This window comes from Mus caroli, unplaced genomic scaffold (genome assembly GCF_978045245.1).
Source record: "Mus caroli unplaced genomic scaffold, Mus_caroli_1 scaffold_6, whole genome shotgun sequence".
NCBI classification, from domain to species: domain Eukaryota; kingdom Metazoa; phylum Chordata; class Mammalia; order Rodentia; family Muridae; genus Mus; species Mus caroli.
Genome location: NW_028227261.1, coordinates 38,274,381 through 38,295,728, shown reverse-complemented (window position 1 = coordinate 38,295,728; position 21,348 = coordinate 38,274,381). Strand labels below are relative to the sequence as shown.

At 48.1% G+C, this 21,348-nt stretch overlaps 1 protein-coding gene across 1 annotated transcript in view; it reads right to left on the bottom strand.

Annotated features, from left to right (window-relative positions):
* Positions 1-7,220: 7,220 nt before the first annotated feature.
* Cfap57 (cilia and flagella associated protein 57) overlaps positions 7,221-21,348 on the bottom strand; it is a 69,444-nt gene continuing 55,316 nt past the window's right edge. The window contains exons 22-23 of the mRNA XM_021160891.3: positions 16,195-16,327; positions 7,221-7,571 (exon numbers count right to left, since the gene is read on the bottom strand). Coding sequence (XP_021016550.1) covers positions 7,357-7,571; positions 16,195-16,327 — 348 coding nt within the window. The 3' untranslated portion in view covers positions 7,221-7,356. The remainder of the gene's footprint in view (positions 7,572-16,194; positions 16,328-21,348) is intronic.

Here is a 21,348-nt window from a genome sequence, read left to right as displayed (position 1 = left end):
TTCTCTCACATATTACATCCAAATTCAACTCCAGTTTCCCCTCCTCTCCTCCTCTCAGAGACTCCCCCTCCCCCTCCCTTATATCCACTCTCCCTCATTCTCTCCAAAAAAGGAAGAAGGAGGAGGAGGAGGAGGAGGAGGAGGAGGAGAAAGAAAAGAAAGGAAAGGAAAAGAGCAGGCCTCCCTCCCAGGGATTTCAATCGAATATGGCATAAAGTTACAAGAAGACTAGCCACAAGTCCTCATATCCAGGCTGGATGAGGTAACCCAGTAGGAGGAAAAGGGTCCCAAGAGCGGGCAAAAGAGTCAGAGATGTCGCATTCCCCCTGTGCGGAGTCCCATAAGAGCATTGAGCTATGCAACTATAATGTATGTACAGAGGACCTAGGTCAGACCCAGACAGGCTTCCTGACTGTCACTTCAGTTTCTGGGAGCCCCTCTTATTTATGTAACTTAAGCCTTTCTAATAGCCTGTTTCAAAAGAACAGTAAAACCAGCACATTAAAATGAATGTGTTTGCTGAGCTATGGATGCAGCTCAGTGGTTGCTCGCCCCCTGGTTCAATCCCCAGAGCTGCAAAACTGTATGTATTGGAATTGTAAAATATATTTTACTATAGATGGTATTAATGAGCTCTTTGAAAGTCTTTTCTTATACATACAAACTGTATCTCCGTTCAAGTTAGCTACACATTGAGTACCCAGTAGCCACCTTTGCCTGTGGCTGTAACCTTACTGGGGGGTACAGCTCTGGCTAGCTTTCCCCTGAAGAAAACTTTAGGGCTGCTTGACTGGTGCAGAGCAGGGGACATTGGATGACATAGTGGGTATTGATCCTGCCACTCTGCAAAGCATTGTGAATGTGCCCCCTTTATATGAAACAGGCCTAGGAGAGCCAAGGTCTGGCAGAGCTTGCCAGCCTGGATTCGATCTGAACTCTTCTAATAGCCTGGTCCTTAGGAAACTCTAGTCTCCTGCTAACCTAATGTCCAGCTGTCCTAGACAAAAGCTGGTGCAGGGAACCCCCGAACATCCCCTTTCTCTCCTCTTTCCCTTTGGAGTCTATAGAGGAAGAAGCAGAGCCTAAAGCTTCATCAGTTTGAACACTGGGCAAGTTAGTGGCTCAAAGTGTTGAATCTGTCCCTAAAGCAGGGACAGAAATGGAAGCTCGGGAGGTAGAGGTGGCAGTGGGCGTGCAGGAGAAGTTGTAGGTCGGACAGGGTGCACAGTGGAAAACAGATGAGCTGGAGTCACACCATCCCCTCTACCCAGCCAGAGGCAGAAGTGAGCCTGTCACAGGGAATGCCACTGCTTGCTTGATTCCCTCCCATGGCTAGCTTAGGTTCTTCATGATCCCTGAGGCCCGCTGCCTCAAAACCTGTGTGTGCTGGTGGCTCCCTCTGCTTTCCTTCCAGATGACTCCTTCACTTCAGGAACGAGCTTGAATATCACCTTTGGCTGTTAAAATCCATTCCCTGAGGAAGTTGTAAACAATGCCTACCTCTCCTCCTAAGGTCTCTGATTCCACTCCACCGAAGATTGCTCTGGGGGAGCCAATGAGTTTGTTGGGATTTCTTCCAGAGCATAGGTGAGGGGTTAGTTACTTGAAAATGAGTGCTGCTCACCAAAAGACTGCACTGGAAAGTCTTTACCCAGCAGGGATGACGGCTTTCTCACAGCTTCATAGATCGAGTCCACTCTAATAGATCCCCAGACCTCAGCACAGCTGTCTCCCCAACGGAAAAGCCATTCAGGCTGTAAAACTCAGCATATAGCACCGCCAGTCAAAATGAAAACAAAGACCTAATCCATCAAAGTCCATAGTTTTGGGGAAGTCTATAAATGTATTAACCTTGCTTTCTGGCTTCTGTAGTTCTCTGCTTCTGGCCAACCGTTCTTGTTAACTGAAATAGGTTAACCCAGGACACAGTTTCTGTGCTTAAAAGTTCATCCTGAGAAAGGCTCAGGCCTACACTGGAACTCCTAGTGTCATCTCCAGCCAGCTAATAAGGACTTTCTATTGGCTTAAGCCCATGTCTGGGCAGTCTTCTCTGGTGGATACCCCACACATTCCCCCTTTAATAGTTTTCCTTGGCCTATATACTGTAGCCCTTCCCCAAGGGCGCATGTAATTATGTCAGAGATGGTGGTATGGAGTGGCCGATGCTCAGGTGATTCCTCCCTCCCCCTTCTCTGCTTCTCTATGAGGAGAAGAAGTAAGCAGTCAGCAAGACCGGCTGGGTTGACCTTTTCAAGGGGCTCAGCTGAACTCTGAAGATGGCCATTGTTGAACTCCAAGGATAGTCACGTACGTCCCCTTCCGAGAAGAGCTTCCTGGACATTGTCTAAAATCACCGAGCCCCCAGCATTTCTCATCCCCTTAGCCTTGCTTCCTTTATTCCTCTGTCCTTTCCCTTTTCACTCCCACATACGCATTACTGTGGGTCTCCCTCTCGACCTTCATGAGGAAGGGTTTGCTTTGTCTGCTGCTGTGTACCCAGCTCCTAGAACAATAAGTGTGCAACTCAACATTGTTGAATGACTGAGTGGAATCGTGATTTTTGGAGCGAGGATGATGTTAAGGTCCCAACTCTAGTAATGTAATTTTAGAAAACCTGCTGGGTTTCCGTTGATTTGTTAAAACATCAACCAAAGGCAGCTTAGAGAGGAGAGTTATTTCACTTACTCCTGAGCATCATGGTCCATTCCTGAAGGATCTCAGGGCAGGAACCTGGAGGCAAGAGCTGATGCAGAAGCCGTAGAAGAGGGCTGCTTACTGGCTTGCTCCCCATGGTTTGCTTAGCCTGCCTGAAATTAACATTTAGGACCACCAGCCAGAGATGGAACCACCCACAAAGTGCTGGGCCTTCCAACATCATCAATCAAGAAAAGCCCTGCGTAGACTTGCCTATAGGCCACTCTGGTGAAGGCATTCATTCTCTCAACTGATGTTCCCTCTTCTCAGATGACTCTAGCTTATGTCATGTTGACAGGCTTGGTAGATTTGGGTCTCCTCATTTGTAAAATGGGGATAACACGGCTTAGTCAGTGGTTATGAGGGGAGTTAAATGGTAGAATTCAGAAAAAAAATATTGTACCTCTTCTGTGAACCAGGTATTGTGCAGGGGACACGGGAGTGACCTGGGAGGAAAGGCTAGGAGAAGAAAGGACACACAGCACAGGGTGGCCACAGGGCATCAGTGGACCCATACTTAGTGTAGTGACTGACCATTCCTCTAGGTACATATTTGTGGGGGACATAGGTCCCACTTAGGATTCTCATCCTCTTTCCAGATAAGAGCTCTAAGATTATCATTCACGATTCATTGGTATTGTCTACAGGTGATGGAACAGAGGTAAGCTCCCAACTCAAGCTAGGCCCCAACGTCTCCCTTTGAGCAATTTAAGACCAGGAGAGATAGCTCAGTGGTTAAGAGCATCTGCTGTTCTTGCAGAGGACCCATGTTCGATTCTCCAGACACATGTCAAGCAGCTCTGTGGCTAAAATTCCTGCCCTGAGGGAGAAGTACTGTCTACCTCTACTCCTAAGGTCCCATGACAAGCTGAGGTACAATTCCACTGTTGTTCATTCTGGGAAACCAATGAGTTGATTAGGCTGCAATGGAGGTCATAGGTGGGAGTGTGGGTGGCCTTAAAGCAGTCACACTGGAAGGTCTGCACTCAGAATACAATGACAACTGCCCTGTGGATGCATGGATGGAATTGTTCTCTCTAATCCTTCAACCTAGATACACTAAATCCCACCCACTCACCCCCCCCAAAGTGCACTAATTAGGCCAGAATTGTACACAACTGGTTGGGAGGTTCGGCTGGCTCCTCAGTGAGGATCCTATGACCCTCTGGCCCCACAGGGAAGGTCAACAGTCAACAAGCCCAGCTGTGGGCACTTTTTTTTTTTTGCAAGTGGGCACAGCTGAGCTCATGAAGCTAGTGGTAGTTTATCTCAGCAGATAGTCCTGTACAAACGGCTTGAAAACACCTTCAACCTCAATTCCAGAGGACCTGATGCCCTCTTCTGGACTCCATGGGCACCTGTACTCACTCATGTGCATGCATTTGAGAGAGTGTGCACATACGTGTGTGCACACTCACACAGCAGGCAAATCTTAAAACCAAAAAACCAAAACCAAGATTGGGCTGGAGATTTCATTCTGAGGAGCTAGCTGTATTAAAGTGCTCTTCTGCCAGCTGAAATCGTGATGGGGTGCCTGTCTGCACAGGGTCCTTAACAAGAGAGGGGGATGGGCTCCAGCTGTATCCCAGGCCCTGGATCAGGTCCTTCTTGAGGTTCTCATGCTTCTCAGTCAAAAGAAAGCCTGAGAGAAACCAGTGGAGCCAGAAAACGAATTTCTCTCTCTTTGCTTAAGCAGTCTGGAGTCATAGCCAAAAAAGGGCACCTGTAGCCTTGTGCTAGAACTCTTAGTTCCAATTTTAGGTTACATTAATACACTAGTATGTGTGCCTAGAGCAGGCGAGCCCTCTTCTGTCATGTGACACCTACTAGATGAGCAATAAACCCTACCAGCCTCAGTGGGTAATCAGTAACGCTGGTTCCACTTGCTGCCTGGCACCCAACAAGGTTATATCTGTCTGGGTATTCCCCAGTGTGGCTCCACTTGGGAGAATCTGCCTGCATTTAGACATAAACAGAGCATAACTGCTCTCTTGAATCTTTGGTGGTCTTGGGGAACTCAGGGAGGATGAACCCCACTCCTGGTCCTGAGATTGTCTCTTGTCTTTCTGAATCCAGAGCAGTGATTGTATTGAGGTGGTACCTTATTATATAAAATGGCTATAATGATCATACCCAGGATTGCCTGTGCCTCTCAAATACCTTTTGGGAACACTGGTCGATACACAATCGTCGGTCATGCTTTCTGGAGGAAGGCAGACATTGATGCCAAGACTGGGACTGTAGAGTCTTTCGTGTTAAGAGAACAAGAGGGCAGAGAAACCACATCTGAGATCTGAGCAGTTTACACTGTCTAGCTGAAACTGATGCTGGAATTCTAGAACAATGTGGGTGGGTGGTTGCCTTATCTGCTCTCGACCAGCAAGAACGACACGACACAGTCGGATTCTTCTCAACAGCCTTTATTGCAGGAACGCCTTGGTGCTTCTACGGGGACCCTGGGCATACAGGGAGGTTTGCTTATATACTCTCAGCCCCCATCCACTCACAGCAGGCCACGTCACCTCACCAGGCACGCAGCTTCAGCCAATCAGGGCAGCAGGGGCATGTCTCCACCAAATATGGACTTGTTTATACCGCCAGCATCATGGTGCACCTGCGCAGCTCTCACAATGGTCGTGGCTTATTTTCAGGTGTATGAGGAAGTCAGGTGCAAGTCGTAAGACTTAGCTGCAGTCCTGGGTGCCATCTTGGGACTGCTGCCACACCCGCTCCTCACAGGTGGTCACTGGATATCAGAGGCATATAGAGAATGATCCGGAAGCCTCTCACACTAGGATGACAAGCTTCTCCCAAGGCCACAAGCTGTCATACTCATTGAGTCCCCAAAGCTCAATGATGGACAGCAACTAGAAGAGCAAGAATTGAGTTCATTCATGTACCAATGGGTGACTGGCTCAGCTTCTACAGCTACTGGTGGGGCTGGGGGTCTTGGGAGCTAGGGGGTGGGGGGGGTGATTGCTAGATCCAATCTATCAGTGAGGGTCAACCAGTTGAAGAGACCTCAAAGATAAGATGATTGTCATGCCTCTACATCCCTATGAAGTCATCATAGGCAAAGTGGAGGGAGGTCTGAGATATAGTAGTCAGAGAACTGGGATCACCCAACAGGTATAGGAGCATTGTGGAAGGCACGATGTGGAGAGCTAAACAAGACTGAGTCTCTGGCCTCACATTCTGAAGCTATCTATGATCCTCTCTCTGCAGCTGAGAAAACAAGCCACTGGCTCAGGCACTAGCTGGGGCTGGAGTGGGAGTCTTTCTTACTCTCAGCTACTTCTTGTGTCTTCTCTTCATCTGCTGGACAGCAGCCACATAAAACTTAGGCATAAGATAGCTCATTTGGGGCATTTTCCACTGCCCCCCTTCTTGTTTAGATTCTCTGGGAGTCACATTCTTTTATACCCTCCAGGTCGCCTGGCCTGTGGTGTTTGTACAGGCCCCTCTCCAGGACAGTACATGAAAACACAGGCTTTGGAGGCCACTGGGCAGCACAGTCACAGTCATGGCCTCACCTATGTGACTGTGTGCCAGTCACTCCCAAGCTGTCCCATAGGAGGAAAGGTGATATCTTGATCAAGCACATTCCCCAGTGATGTGCGTGTCATTTGAATGACAACCTCAGTGAATTTGCCTCTGCTCCTCAGAGCTCCATTTTCCCCTGAATATTTCCCTTCTCCCAGCGGTGGTGCTTCTCCTTTGGATTGGCTAACTCCCACTAGTCCTGAAGTCCAAAGAGTTCATTTCTCCCCTCACTCCTGAGTCCTTTCCAATCTTTGCTGTGTACCTTCCATTTTGGAACTAGGACAGCAGAGTTCTGGTCTGGCTGTGAAAGCACCCAGGGCAATGGCTATAGTGTTGGCAAAGCAATCTAAGGGAAACCGAGGAACCTGGGAGATGGCAGGCTTCATGCAGTTAGAAGGGGGACCACTAAGGAGGACTTGGGATTAAATATCTATATAGGTATCTGTTCTCTGCAAGAGAAGCCAGGGACATTTGCGTTACACTCCTTTGCTTGTTATTGTACAAAAGAGTCTCTTTCCTGGTACCTACATGTGGCTAGGCTCCTTGGGATATGACCCAGATGTATCCCTGGAGAGAAAAGTATAAAGTGTCCCCAGAAAAGGAGGAGCCAGGCAAGGTCACACAAACACAGATGTGAAGACAGAGGAAGGACAGGAAATCCCTCATTATGTTTCATAAGGAAGAAGAAAACAGAGGAGACCTTGTTTGGTCCTGACTTGGCTGAGAGAGACAAGAGCTAGGAGGGAAGCAACAGGTAAGCTACTTAAGATGTGAGCGAGTAGTCCTGTCTTCATCACAGACCCATAGCAGGAAGCTGGCCCTGGGTTCTGCCAATCTCTGCAGTACAGGCTGTCCAGGTCCCACCCAGGAACAGACAACAGTGGCTTTGGAGAACCCACAGCCACCAGTCCTCAGGCACTCCCTCCTCCTGGCTTTCCTGTGTGCCCCCACCCTAAGCAGAAGCTGGACAAGATGGTGAGCAAACACCTTTATTCTGACCCTACTCCCAGCTTCCCAGGATGAAAGAGGTTGGTGGGACTTGGGTAGGAGTCTGGCTCTGTGGCAGACACCCGGTGCCTCCCGTGCGTCTGGCTGTGACTGGAAATGGCTCACCGGAGGTCACTTGGTGTGCACTTCAAAATCCACATCTGAGTCGACGATGGAAGGAAGCCGAACTCCGGCAATGGTGTGGAAGCCAGGGACCTGGTCCTGCTCTTGGATCTGGTCTCTGAGGCGGCGGATTTCCAGACGTTGCATCTCGATGATTCTCCCTGTTTCCTCCTGTTCACTCAGCCTCATAGTAGAAGTGGTGCCAACTATGTCCTTGCTTATCACTGTCGGGGACAAAGCAGGATCACTGTAGCCTGTTTACTGGACTACTGACATCTCCAACCCCTCCAGACATCCTTGGAGCATCCACAGAGGAAGAGGTAAACAGGCCACTTCACCGTAGCTCCAAGTGGGGAGTCAGCCTGCCTAGTGCCTCACTGAGGTCACTTGTAACTCCCCAGGGGACAGATGATGCTGGAGTCCCAGCCAGCAGTCAGTCCTCTAGTAAGGATGATGCTTCTGGATCCAGACTCCTCTCCTTTCTCTCTGTGGCATCTGCTAATGCTTTCTGAAGCTCCCTGATCTTGCCATCTTCCCAGATTTGGGGTTTGCCACTATCCTGGGCATCCAGAGAGTCTGTGGCTTTTGTCAGGCCAGGGCCTCAAAGGGCTGAGCTCCCAGCAGGAACACTGGCTTTCATGCCAGGCCACCTGCCCCTCTTTCTTCAGTACCCAGGGGTCCCTCTGGGGCCCATGTCCCATGCCAGCGTGCCAACCTGACCACAGATCATTTCACTGTTTGTACTCAGTAATCAAGATGAGACTGCTTCTTCCTGCAATTCTCTCCTACCCGTGCAATGGGCTCTAAATTCAGTCTTCTCTGACTGCTTATATCCACCGTGAGTCCTCCCCACCCCCTTCATTTTCTTGGCAACCTCTCACTCCCCCACCCCCGTTTTTTAATCGATTTGTTCTTCCATTTCATCTATCCTGCCCAGCCTGCACCTGAGACAGCCCAACCCTTCAGGGCCTCTCCATCAATGTCTGACCTGCTGTGTGCTCCTGAGAAAAGTAGCAATAAGAGCCAGTGCTTCTTCTGCAGCCAGCTGTCTAGGCTGCTGGCTGTCTAGGCTGCTGATTGTCTAGGCTTCTGACTGTTTAGGCTGCTGACTGTCTAGGCTTCAGACTATCTAGGCTGCTGGCTGTCTAGGCTGCAGACTGTCTAGGCTGCTGGCTGTCTAGGCTGCAGACTGTCTAGGCTGCTGTCTAGGCTTCTGACTGTCTAGGTTGCTGTCTAGGCTTCTGACTGTCTAGGCTGCTGACTGTTTAGGCTGCTGACTGTCTAGGCTGCTGACTGTCTAGGCTGCTGACTGTCTAGGCTGCTGCACAGCCCACAAACTTTCCCTTTCCCACAGCAGCACACCTGAACTCTGACCTCCATTCCCTCTCCATCCATCTTAACAAATGGTACCGTCCGTCTCTCCTTCCTACAGCCAGCACTTTTCTGTGGCTCTAAAGGAAAAACTAGAAAAAAATAGATGTTGGAAGTGAAGGGAGAAACTGTTTCTACAAATAAATAGTCAGTGGTGGCCAGTGGTCAGCCTTCCCTTGGCCTCTAATGGGTGTGATGGGGCCAATGTTTAAAGAGCAATTGGTTTATCTTGCTCTTCTTCCTTGGAGAGTCTGGTCCCTCCTCTTTTCTGTCTTTACTCCTACAAGTCCTTTTCTGCAGTCACATGTTCATGATCTCTTAGTGGTCCCCCCCACACACCTCCCAGCCCCCCAAGTATCAACCCTTCATCTTCCTGATACTCTGGAAACTACTGCCCTGGATTTCACGACCTCTGTATCAGCTCCTGTCTTCAGGTCCTGCCCACTAGCCTTCACATGCAGATACTTAACCAATCACCATCTGGCTCCCCGGGGGATGAGGTGCCTGGGAAACCACAGTCCTGAGCACACTTGGGGTTAGCTTGAGAGATTCAGCACGGAGCTTCTCTTCCTGGCTACCACAGGCCTGGCCACAGTGGCCTGTTCTCTCCACAGCACCTCTCTGTGTGTTCTAAGAATCTTGCTTTAAACTGTAACTTTCTTTTCAGATTTATTATATATATATGAGTATACTGTACACACCAGAAGGCACCAGATCCCATTACGAATGGAGTGAGCCACCATGCGGGTGCTAGGAATCGAACTCAGGACCTCTGGAAGAGCAGTCAGTGCTCTTAACTGCTGAGCCATCTCTTCAGCCCTAAACCGTAACTTTTAAGGCCCCCTGGGATGTCCAATTACTGAGTGAGGGACCTCAGAAGTGGGCAGTGGTAGGCTCTGCACAGAGGCCAGGAAGAGCCACCACACCCATGGCTACAGGCTGGAGGCTGGCCTGGAGCAGTTCCCTGAAACATGCCTGGCTTGGGTCATATTGTCCCGTGACTGTTCTTGGGGGTGCAGAATGTAGAAGATGGCCCAGTGGACCTTATGTGGCACATCTGCTTGTCTCCTGCTCTGTCTCCTACTCTGGCTTACGAGTATCTCTAGGGCCTGGGCTGTGCTTTTTTCCTGTGTCCTCCCATGACCCCTCACTGGTCTCTTTCCATTCTTTCTCACAGCAAATTGCCTGTTCCTCATACTGGGCGAGTCTTGCAGGGGCTGCCGCCTCTTCCACCGCTGTGGGAAGTCAGCTCTTGCCCCTCTGCTCACACCCCCAATCTCTTCTTGCTCCCTTTCTGCTCAGAACCTGTCACCTTCCAGACCTGGTCAGTATCCCTCTCTGCACGATGCTCACAGGCTTCCTTTGATAGACAGATGGGTGGTATTGCTTAAACAATTAAGTTATTATTATAACCACTGTTGTAATTTGCAGTGTTGGGGTCTGAGCCCAGCAGCCTTGTGCATGAGGTAGAGATTCAGCAATGAGCTGTGTTCTCCCCCAAATCTGATGGGGATGGTTAGGGATTCGCTCCTCTCTGTACCCCGGGTCACGTTTCTTTCCTTTAAGTTTCCCCCAAATTTGGTCAATTTTCCCTCTGTTGGTTTGGAAGATTTCTCTTTCTTTCTCCCCACCTTCCTTTCTATCATCCCTCTAGGCTCTAAAAAGTTTATGCTTATGTAACATAAAGAATGCAGCCGGGCAGTGGTGGCACACACCTTTAATCCCAGCACTTGGGAGGCAGAGGCAGGCTTTCTGAGGACTCAGGATTTCTGAGTTCGAGGCCAGCCAGGGCTATACAGAGAAACCCTGTCTCGAAAAACCAAAACAAAACCCCCCCAAAAAAACCCCAAAAACAAAAACAAAAAAACAAACAAACAAAAGAATGCAAAGCAGAGAGGCTGAGTTAGAAGCACCAGACATATATGAAGCACAATGTGAGATATATATATATATATATATGTGTGTACAATATATATCATATGTATATCATATATATATATTTCACATGACATATAATAAGTATAATATATTATATATGTGCATGTATTACATAGACATAGATGTATATAATGTATATCTGTATATATTATGTGTATATATACATATGATATAATATAAACACATATAATGTATATAATATACAACACATGTATATATGCATATGATATACACATATACTATAATATATTAATATTATATAATTATGTAAGGTGTACATATTATATATGCATATATTATATGTAATATAATATATTATATATTATGTATATATTGTGTGTGATCTCAAAACTCCTACAGGGAGATGGGAGTTGAGACAGGAGAGTCCCTGAAAGTGTATACACACACACACACACACACACACACACACAGAGTTGTTCTCCTGTTGTGAAACAGAGACACAGGGTGGTTTAGTTCCAGAGCTCTGGCCTTGATGCTTCTGCCCAGTATCTCAGTTCTTCTGATTTGCTGTTGAAGCCACAGTTCAGCTTGTCTTCCCTGTGCTAAGCCAGCCATCCCTAGCTTTTACATGTCCACATTTGCCTCCTATATTCACTGTGTCTCCTTGCAGGCACACTTACCTCTGGGCTCATTTTCTTCTTGATGGACAATCGTTAAAAAATTATTTTTAAGAAGGTTTTGTTGGGAGACAAAGTTCAATTTTTGTCAACTTTGTTTTCTTTTAGCTACATTTTAAAGAGATCATTTCCCTGGTGATGCGTGTCTGGGGTGGCCACCAAGCTTCAGCACTCTGAAGAGATGGTGTCACCAGTCCTAGCTCTCATTGTAGCCTCTGAGGAGTCACGTGATGCCTGCCATTGTTCTCCTGTGTGTGAGCCCTTGCTCTTCTCCCAGACTTCCTGTAACTTCATGTCTTCCGTGTCCCGGTGGTTTTGATGTAGGCTTGCTGTTAATTATCCTTTGGGGAGCCGTTAGGATTCCTGGGTCTGATAGTCACCATCTCTTATCTGTTCTGAAAACTCTCTTTTGCCTCCTCCTTCCTCAGAGTCCACTCAGACAGCTGCTGGCTTACTCCGAGCCATCCTGCCTCTGTTTTGTCTGTGATGAAACCCGGCCACCACCGGCTTCACGCTTTAGTTCATCGAGTCTGCCTTCAGATGCGTGTATCTTCCACAGGGCTCCATTAGTTCACTGAGATTCTAATTATAATAATTACAGTTCTCACTTCTACTAGTTTAATTATTTGTGTTTTTAAAATATAATTTGTCTGTAAAATTTTAGAAGACTCTTGCTTTAAAAAAATCAAGGGCTAGAGAGATGGCTCAGCAGTTAGAGCACCGACTGCTCTTCCAGAAGACCTGGGTTCAATTCCCAGCTTCCCCATGGCAGCTCACAGGCTGGCCCTGAACTCAGAAGTCCACCTACCTCTGCCTCCCAAGTGCTGGAATTAAAGGCGTGCACCACCACTGCCTGGCTTCACAGCTGTCTTTTAACTCCAGAATTTAACACCCTCACACAGACAGACATGAAGGCAAAATAGCAATGCACATAAAATAAAAATAAATACTTAAAAAATTCAAGCTGTGATGTGGTGGCTGTGGTGGCAGCCAAGGCTTTAATCCTAGCACTTGAGGCAGAGGCAGAGGCAGAGGCAGAGGCAGAGGCAGAGAGGCAGAGGCAGAGGCAGAGGCAGAGAGGCAGAGGGGCAGAGGGGCAGAGGGGCAGAGGGGCAGAGGGGCAGAGGGGCAGAGGCAGGTGGATTGCTGAGCTCACAGACAGCCTAGTCTAACCAGTGAGTTTCTGGAGAGTCAGCTACCCAAGGAAACTCTGTCTAGAAAGACTAACAGTAGTAGTAGTGGCAGTAGAAGTAGTAGTAATAAAAAATAAAAAATAAAAATTCAAATTCCTCTTTTTATTTCCTTAAACATATAGACCATCTAATCTTTTTATTATATTTTACTCATCTATTTCTTCATGTATGTCACATGAGTGTATATGTTGAGTTCTTATACAGCTCCAGTGATTCCATCTGTGTGCATGTGAATACATATGTGTGAACATGTGCCTGAATATGTGTGCATATGAACATATGTGTGCATGTGTGTGCGCACCTGTTGCCTGAGTTCATGGTGTGTGTGTGTGTGTTCCCATGTATGCTGCTACACACATAGAGGTCAGAGGCCAGTTCTCTCCCTCTACCATGCGGGTCCTGAAGATCCAACCCAGGTTAGTCCTTTTACCATCCTGTGGGTCCAGCATCTCATTTTAACAGTCTGACTTTTCAAGTCTGTTGGTTTTATCCTATAGCTTGATAGCTGGAGGGTTTAACGTGTGCTGGGTCTTTTCCTAGGCTTTTTATTTTCAGTTTAGGATTCAGTTCCCTGGGCCTCTGTGGTGGGGGACATTCACTCACCCATTTCTCAGCTTTTCAGCTGTCTCGTATTTTCTTGGGCCTCTGTTTGTTCTCACAGATTATTTTTGCCATTTTAGTTGGCTTTGAATAGCCAGCCTTGGTTTTAAGCTCTATGATGTGGTTTTATTATCCAGGTATATCTGCTGGATCTGTTAGTTGACTGTCTTGCAAATTTGAAAACAATATAAATGTTGTTAAGACTAAAGTAGTGGTTAGGGAACGACAAGCTTTCTTCTTCAAAGGATTCTTAAATACCGGTCAAATGGGCCAGGTCCCTAAGCAACTTGAGGAATGCGTATTTTGCACTGACTTGTCTTGGGAAGGGGGTGGGCGCACATTTCAGAATCCAAGGTAAGGCTTTGGTTTTGCACAACCGAGGTCAGCGACTGGCATTCCTTGTCACCAAATGTCACAGCGTGTGCCTCTTGAATAAAGCTGTAGAGGATGATGGATATGATTGGTTTGTTTTCAAACAGCTCGTAGTGTGAGTGGTGTGTGTGTGTGTGTGTGAGTGTTGTGTGTGAGTGTTGTGTGTGTGAGTGTGTGTGAGTGGTGTGTGTGTGAGTGGTGTGTGTGTGTGAGTGTGTGTGTATGTGTGTGTATGTGTGTGAGTGTTTGTGTGTGTGTGTGAGTGGTGTGTGTGTGTGTGTGAGTGAGTGGTGTGTGTGTGAGTGGTATGTGTGTGTGAGTGTGTGAGTGGTGTGTGTGTGTGTGAGTGAGTGTGAGTGTGTGTGTGTGAGTGGTGTGTGTGTGTGAGTGGTGTGTGTGTGAGTGTGTGTGAGTGTGTGTGTGTGAGTGTGTGTGTGAGTGTGTGTGTGTGAGTGTGTGTGTGTGAGTGTGTGTGTGTGTGTGTGTGTGTGTGTGAGAGTGGTGTGTGTGTATCAGATATTGAAGAGACAAGAAGAGGCAGGGATTGATGATTCCTGGGAAATGGATTTGTGCAAATTCATCAGATTTTTGCTCTCAACTTTTTATGTGTGGAAATTTCCACATCAAAATTTCCACATCAATAATATAAAGAGCCTGGTGTGTGTGTGTGTGATCTCAGATAAGAACTTTCAAAATGCTTTGGCAAATCTCTAGCATTTCCTCCCGAGTCCCTCCTTTCCTCCCCTCTTTTCTCATTTCTCCTCCCCTCCCCCTCTTCCTTGGTGTGTGCACAGGTGCTCCTGGAGAGGCCACAGGAGGACATCCTGTATCTTCCTCTCAATCTCCACCTCTTATCCCCTTGAGAGCGGGAACCTAGAAATAGTTGTTTTCAGCCAGGCTGGTAACCTGCCTGCCCCTGGGATCTTCTTGCCTTCCTTTTTCCACTTATCCTGCACTGGGTTTATACTTCCACTCTCACCTCGCCAAATGCTGAGACTATGCTATACCATTATACCCACTGACACTTGTGGCAGGATTATGTAGCCCTGACTTTCCTGGAACTCACTATATAGACCAGGTTTGACCTTGAACTCACAGAGGTCCACCTGCCTCTGCCTCCTGAGTGCTGGAATTAAAGGTGTATGCCACCATGCCAGGTTTGTAATATTTTAAGAGAAGTTTTGCAGTTGTTGACAGGCATATCTGAGCTTTACCCATCCTCCCCCCCCATCCCCCCCCCCCCCCCCCCGCTCCAGAGCCCCAATGACCCAAAAGAAGGTAGCCTCGTCCCTGAGAAATGTGAAGCTCCTGCTTCAGGATGGATACCGTGTTCTCACGTCCGTGTCGAGGACTGAAGATGGTGACTTTAGGGACCACCCCGGTCCTAACTGTCATACTGACCATAATCTGACACAATTGTATACATGCATATACACGTGATGCTTAACAGCAGAGATGCATGCGGCCCAGGAACTGAGAGTCACTGGGTGATCTCATCACCGTGTGAACACCGGTCAGTTCCCGTACTCTAAGAAGGCCGTGAGGACAAGGCACCAGAATCACATGTGGAGCTCATCATAGACTGCACATAGTCACACAGCACTGGGCTCTACACAGGTTGCAAAAAATAGCCCCGAGAGTTCCCATGGCGTCCAGAATCCCAAGGCACTGCTCTGGGATGCTCCAGCCCATGAGTCTCTGTTCCTGAATAGCAACCAACAGAAGACAGGGTGTGTCTGCTTCACTGACGTACCCTTCATAGAGATGCCTCGTGTTCTTGGTTTGTACCGATTGTCAGGTATGAAGATGACAGAGAGTATTTATTGCCACAGAGCCTGTGGAGACTGGAGGCTGTTGGTCAGCATTCCTTTCTTAGAGAGCTGTGTGATATGTTTCTCACGGAATCTAGTGCCAGGAAAAAGTTTATTCTCCAGAGAATAAGTCCCTTCTTTCTGCCATGCCATGCCAATTATGTAAACTACCTCCTTTTCGAGTCAGGGTCTCACACTGTAGCCCAGGTCCTGAGCTCATGGCAATGCTCCTGCCTTGGTCTCCCAAGTGTAGGGGGATTCACTGTTGCAACTCTCTATTTCCCTTTTTGCCTTGGCTACCAGATGTTCAGAGGAGCTTTAATGTGTCATCCGAGTCACCACCTTCATGAACATTTCTTATGTAATTTCTCCCTCCCTTGAAATAGTTTCTCATTGTTTTGCCTTCATTTTGACTGTACAGGTCCCTTACCCACAATTCTAAAATGTAGAGGTGTGTGTGTGTGTGTGTGTGTGTGTGTGTGTGTGTGTGTGTAAGAGAGAGAGAGAGAGAGAGAGAGAGAGAGAGAGAGAGAGAGAAATTTTCATGTTTTTAAATTCACGAAACCTGGTTTGAATATTCACAAATCACTGCAGAATACTAATGTGCTTGATTTCAGGACACTGCCCCAGACCTCCTGGGGATGTTATATAATATACAGCGTGCACTTTTCTAAAACCTGCACGATTCTGAGTTCTGAATTGCAGCTAACACTGAGGATTTCAGACAGGAGCCTAGGGCCCCGACAGTGAGAGAGTGGATATGGGAAGTTCCTCAGATCCTCTGGAGAGCTGGCACAGTGTTGTGCCTTGGAGAGGCTCCCAAACACCATGGGCGGATGTGACTCTGTATTGAAAGAAGCCAAAGGGAGACCTGCTCATGGTCACTGGGCCTTGGTCTCGGTGCCCAACTCCCCATGGTATTACCTGACTCTGGAACTTCTTGTGAGCGCGTCTTCTTGGATACTTTCAGGGCCGATTCAAGGTCATAGATTTGGGAGCGGGTTAACTTCAGCTCCCTGCGGAGCTCATTAATTTCTTTGATCAGAGAGACATTTTCCTTTAAAAAAGAATGGAAGACAGCAAGCGTGATGAGCAGGTGCTCTGTGGGTGCAAGGTGACCCTTCCTGGGCTTAAGAACCCAGGGGCCTGGATCTAGGTTAGCCCTCTGGATCGTGCACCCAGCAGGAGCCTCTGTCCTGTTCAATGCCAAGCCTTTAAGACACCAGCTAACTTGATTTCAGGCAGACTTGTACTTTCCCTACCCATCTATGCTCTTTCAAACACCCATAACAGCGCTTTCCTGAGGACTTTGAATATACTCTACTAGAGAGGCTATTACTATCATTTGGCGGTGGTTCTGGAAATTGAACCCAGGGCCTTATGAATGCTAAGCATTGATCTACCACTGAACTAGACCCCCTGACCCTATAACCATAGTTTTACAGGAAAGGAAACAGAGGCACCAGAGAGGTCATGTAAGTGGCCTGAGCCATACGGTTAGCAAGTAGCAGAGCCAGGATGTTGACCTCAGCAACACTCTTTAGCACTGTGCTACTCTGTTCTCAAACCCCCATTGGTTTGGTTAAACTAAAGGGCGTCTACTAAGTCCATAGATGCAACAACAAACTCTTGCCCTCAGTATCATGCTATTTAGTGAGCAACACAGACAAGTAAGCAGCTATTTAATATCTGCTATATCCACTGGAGATTTACCTATTTATGATGGCCTGATATCCATCCATTTAATAAGTCTTTACTAGATACCCATGCTGGCTAGTTTTATGTCAACTTGACACAAGCTAGAGTTTTCTGAAGGGACGAAACCTCAGTTGAGAAAAGGCCTCCATAAGAAGTGGTTGTAGGGGGTTGGAGAGACGCCTCAGAGGTTAAGAGCACCGACTGCTCTTCCAGAGGTCCTGAGTTCAAATCCAAGCAACTACATTGTGGCTCACAACCATCTGGAATAAGATCTGATGCCCTCTTCTGGTGTGTCTGAAGACAGCTACAGTGTACTTAGATACAATAATAAATAAATCTTAAAAAAAAAAAAAAGAACTGGTTTTAGGGTTGTACCATCCCTGGATAGGTGGTCTTGAGTCTGTAAGAAAGCAGGCTGAGCAAGTCATGCGGGGCAAGCCAGTAAGCAGCACCCCCTCCATGGCCTCTGCATCAGCTCCTGTCTCCAGGTTCCTGCCCTGTTTGGGTTTCAGTCCTGACTTAATTGATGATGAACAGTGATATGGAATGTAAGCCAAATAAACCCTTTCTTCCCCACCTTGCTCTTGGGTCCTGGGGTATAGAGAAAGCTAGACAGTGGGAGTGGGGCTGACTCTGACTCCTTTGCCTGCTCTTGGGGCCCTTTTCCTCTGACTGGGTTGCCTTGCCCAGCCTTGATATGAGGGTTTGTGCCTAGTCTTATAGTAACTTGTTAGACCGAGTTTGGTGGATATCCCTGGGAGGCCTGCTCTTTTCTGAAGGGACATGGAGGAGTAGATCTGGAGGAGAGGGGAGGTGATGGGGGAGGTACTGGGAGGAGAGGAAGGGAGGGGAAACTGCAGTCAGGTTGAAATATATGAGAGAAGCGTTTAAAAAGAGAATGAAAGTGAGATCTGGTCCCTGCTCTTGAGGACTTTACAGTGCAGTTGGGGTAGGAACATGTTTGTGTTGCTCTGGCTTGCTGATGTGAAGGACAAAGACACACAGAAAGACAATCTTGTCTGTGTCAGATGGACTCTTAGGAGTTGACCCCAGGGCTGAGGCTTAAAGGACTTACTTAGCAAAGAAGAGAGAAAAGAATGTTCCAGAACATGGAATAGGAGGACAAGGAGACCGAAGTATAGCATGACTGATATGGGGTGAGTTTCTTTTTTTCTAATTTCCTGCACCCCAAATCTCTGCCTTCCACTTTACACTTAGCACAAGGGTCCTCCTCTGATACCACCGTGGAGGAGTCCCTAGCCCTGTAGGTATGGAGTGACTGGACGTGTGTGTGTGTGTGTGTGTGTGTGTGTGTACGTGTGCATGTATTGTACATGTGTGTGCATGTCTATGTGGGTGTGGAGGCCAGAGGAGGACATCAGGGTCCTGATGAGACACAGTCTCTCACTGGGCCTAGAGCTAGGCTAGTGGGCACCAAACCCCAGCTATCCTCCCGCCTCTTCTACCCACAGCACTGAGGTTATAGGCACACACAGTCTCGGCAGCTTTGCATGTGGGTGCAGGGGACTTGAACTGACGTCTGCACACGCATATAAACAGTGCTTCATCTACTGAGCCATCTCCCCAGCCCAAGTCTCTGCTTTCCTAAGTGGCAGTGCCTGTCTCCAGGCTCGGTCTGTGTAGGACAGCGCTGTTTAGGACCACACTGGAACACCGCTGGGTGGGAGGGTTAGGCCAGAGCCTGGACAACAAGTCCTCTGCTGTGAGGAAGCGCCTGTGGGGCCCTTGGGAGAGCAGGGACTGCTGAGGATAGCCCAGAGATCCCTCAGAGCCCCTCAGTCTCAGCGCAGACCCAGACCTTTCGAGTTTCAGCAGAGCGCTACATTTCCACACTCCTCCTTGTAAGGATCCCCTCCATACTGGAAGCAGGCCCAGTGCTCATTGCCAGTCCTCATTCTCCAGGCCAGACTCCAGGCCTGTTTTTCTGAGTTCAAGGGTTTTCTCCATCTAATGTTTTACTTTTTAAGCCAACCCAGGCCCTGGCAATGGTCACTCACATATCCTTTCCAGATGCTGTCTAGTAAAATTCCCTGCCAGTCTCCCCTGGGTCTTTTCCGCGCTGGCTTTGTATCGTAATGGGATTGCTTCAATACATTTTCTTTTTTTATTGGACACTAAGACCTAGGGCATTGCTCTGCATGTGAGGGATGCTCAGTAAATATTTGTGGTCTGGATAAGCAGGTGAAGAATGTGGCAGGCACGGAGGCTGAGGAGAGGGTCTTTTGAGAGCCACAAAGAACTTCTGGGCATGCTCACAGGCCTGGGGCTTTGCAGTGTCTTAGTTGGCTTTGTTTAGCTTTACTTCTGCCTCATTCAATAAAGGAAGAACATGGAGGCAGAGACTAGAGGCCGTGGGTGCCCTTCCCAGCTCTCTCAGGTTCCTCTCCTAGGCACGCCGAGCTACTGTGTCAATGAGCCCCATCGGTTCCGTGTCTGAGCCAGCTTGCCCACTGTGATGTGTCTCTGCTGTCTGGCAGCCCCATTCTATTAGTGGAGTGACTGGAGACAGAGCCCTAGGATCTCCCCATCCCCTTGCCAGTCACAGCCCTGTGATTGGGGTTTCAGGCTCCTGATACCCTGTGGTATGAGTGCCTGAGTGCCTGTCTCTGGCCCCACTGCCAGCTTTTTGACACCTCCATGATGAGTCCCCAGGGTATGACCCCATCTTCCCCCACCCAGCCTTTATTATTTTATTTTATGTATACGGGTGTTTTGCCTGTATATGTCTGTGTATTGTGTGAATGCTTGGTGCCTGAGGAAGTCGGAACAGGATATTGGATCGTCTGGAACTAGAGTTACAGATAGTCCTGAACTGTACAGAGTTACAGAGTGTGGGTGCTGGGAATCGAACCAAAGTCCTTTGGAAGAACAGCAAATGCTCTAAACCACTGAACCATCTCTCTGGTCCCACAGGACGCCACCTTAATGGAGTATGACTGAGGCCAGAAATCAAATGTAGCCCAGGACCTTGCATCTGCTGGTTTGTTCCTTCGTCGGCCCTTTACAGCCAACGTCATGGTTCCTGAGAGCTATGAACTGGTCACTGTGCTAAAGATGGACGTCTCTTTTGGCTGGGGTAGTATCTGATGTCATTTGAATCAGAAGCATGAGCCTAACGCGGTGAGAGGCAGGGATGACAGAAGGTGGAGAGGACTGTCTCGGCCAGGAGCCCCGAGGGAGCAAACCCCACGAAAGGCACTGCTGCTGTGATGTTAAAAACTATGCTGAGATTAACAGCAACCTCGAGGCTCAGCAGCCTCACGGGGAAGGTATTCTCAGATTCCTGTGGCTATGAGGACATCGAGAAAGTGAATAATGGGGGTTTGAGTGTGGCTGCGTCTGCCTCCAGAGTGGTGCCCTGTCCCTACATGTCTATTGCCTTCTATGCTCCCTCTTTATGTCAGTCTTATTCCGGTGGCTCAGACAGAAGGATAGCCAAAGATACCCCCACAGAGACACAGTGAGTTCCCTAAAGAAATGTTTTCTAGGGTGGTCTATGTTCTGAGGAACCCAAAGGTCATAGTGATGTCAACTGCATGTGGCTTTGTTTAAAAGAATAATGAGTTCAACAAGCTTGCTAAGCCTTCTCTTCCTGCTGGCATCCTGGGAGAGCCATACCCTTCTCATCGTCCAGCCCTACCCTACTCAGCTACTGGGTGGCAGGAAAGATCTCATCAGTTCCAAGTTTGGAGAATCCCAGAGCAGACTGCACACACTAAGGTGTTTATGTGGAGACTTTGAAACAAGGTAACCAGGGCCGCCTTAGGCTTTTGGAACAGAGAAGGGATGTATGTCTTGGCTGAACTTTCTGATAGTGATGTCAGAGAAGGGACGGGAATGCCCATAGCTCCCCCTACTGGCTGTTCTAAGTCAAAGCCTTTAAGGGGACGTTGATCCTCACTCAGTGTGGGAGATCTGGCCTGTGATATTGGGAACCTCGTGTCTTTTAGTAGGATCATCTGCCTGCACAGATAAGCCAGCCTGTTATCCTCCCTTCTTTTCCCACCATCCTCCTGTGCCTGACCTGGAATCTCAATTCGTCATTTCTACTCTGAAATGCCTTTGGCGTTGCCACATTCCTCTCTCCAACCTACTTCTTCTTCTTCTTTTTTTAAACCTCTAACCTGACAGGTTTTCCTGTCTCACCTGTTTCTTTCCACACCAGACCGAATTCTCTGCTAATGGGGTCCATCTATGCGAGACAAAGACAACCATGTCCCAGAAGCACTCTGATCTATGTTCAGGATGAACCACAGTTCTTGGCAACACGACCCAAGGCTAAGAGCCGTTCCAACGGGCTCTTGCTGCCTCGGACACTCTGCAAAACACTGAGGTCTGTGGATTCAGGAACTCCCCACT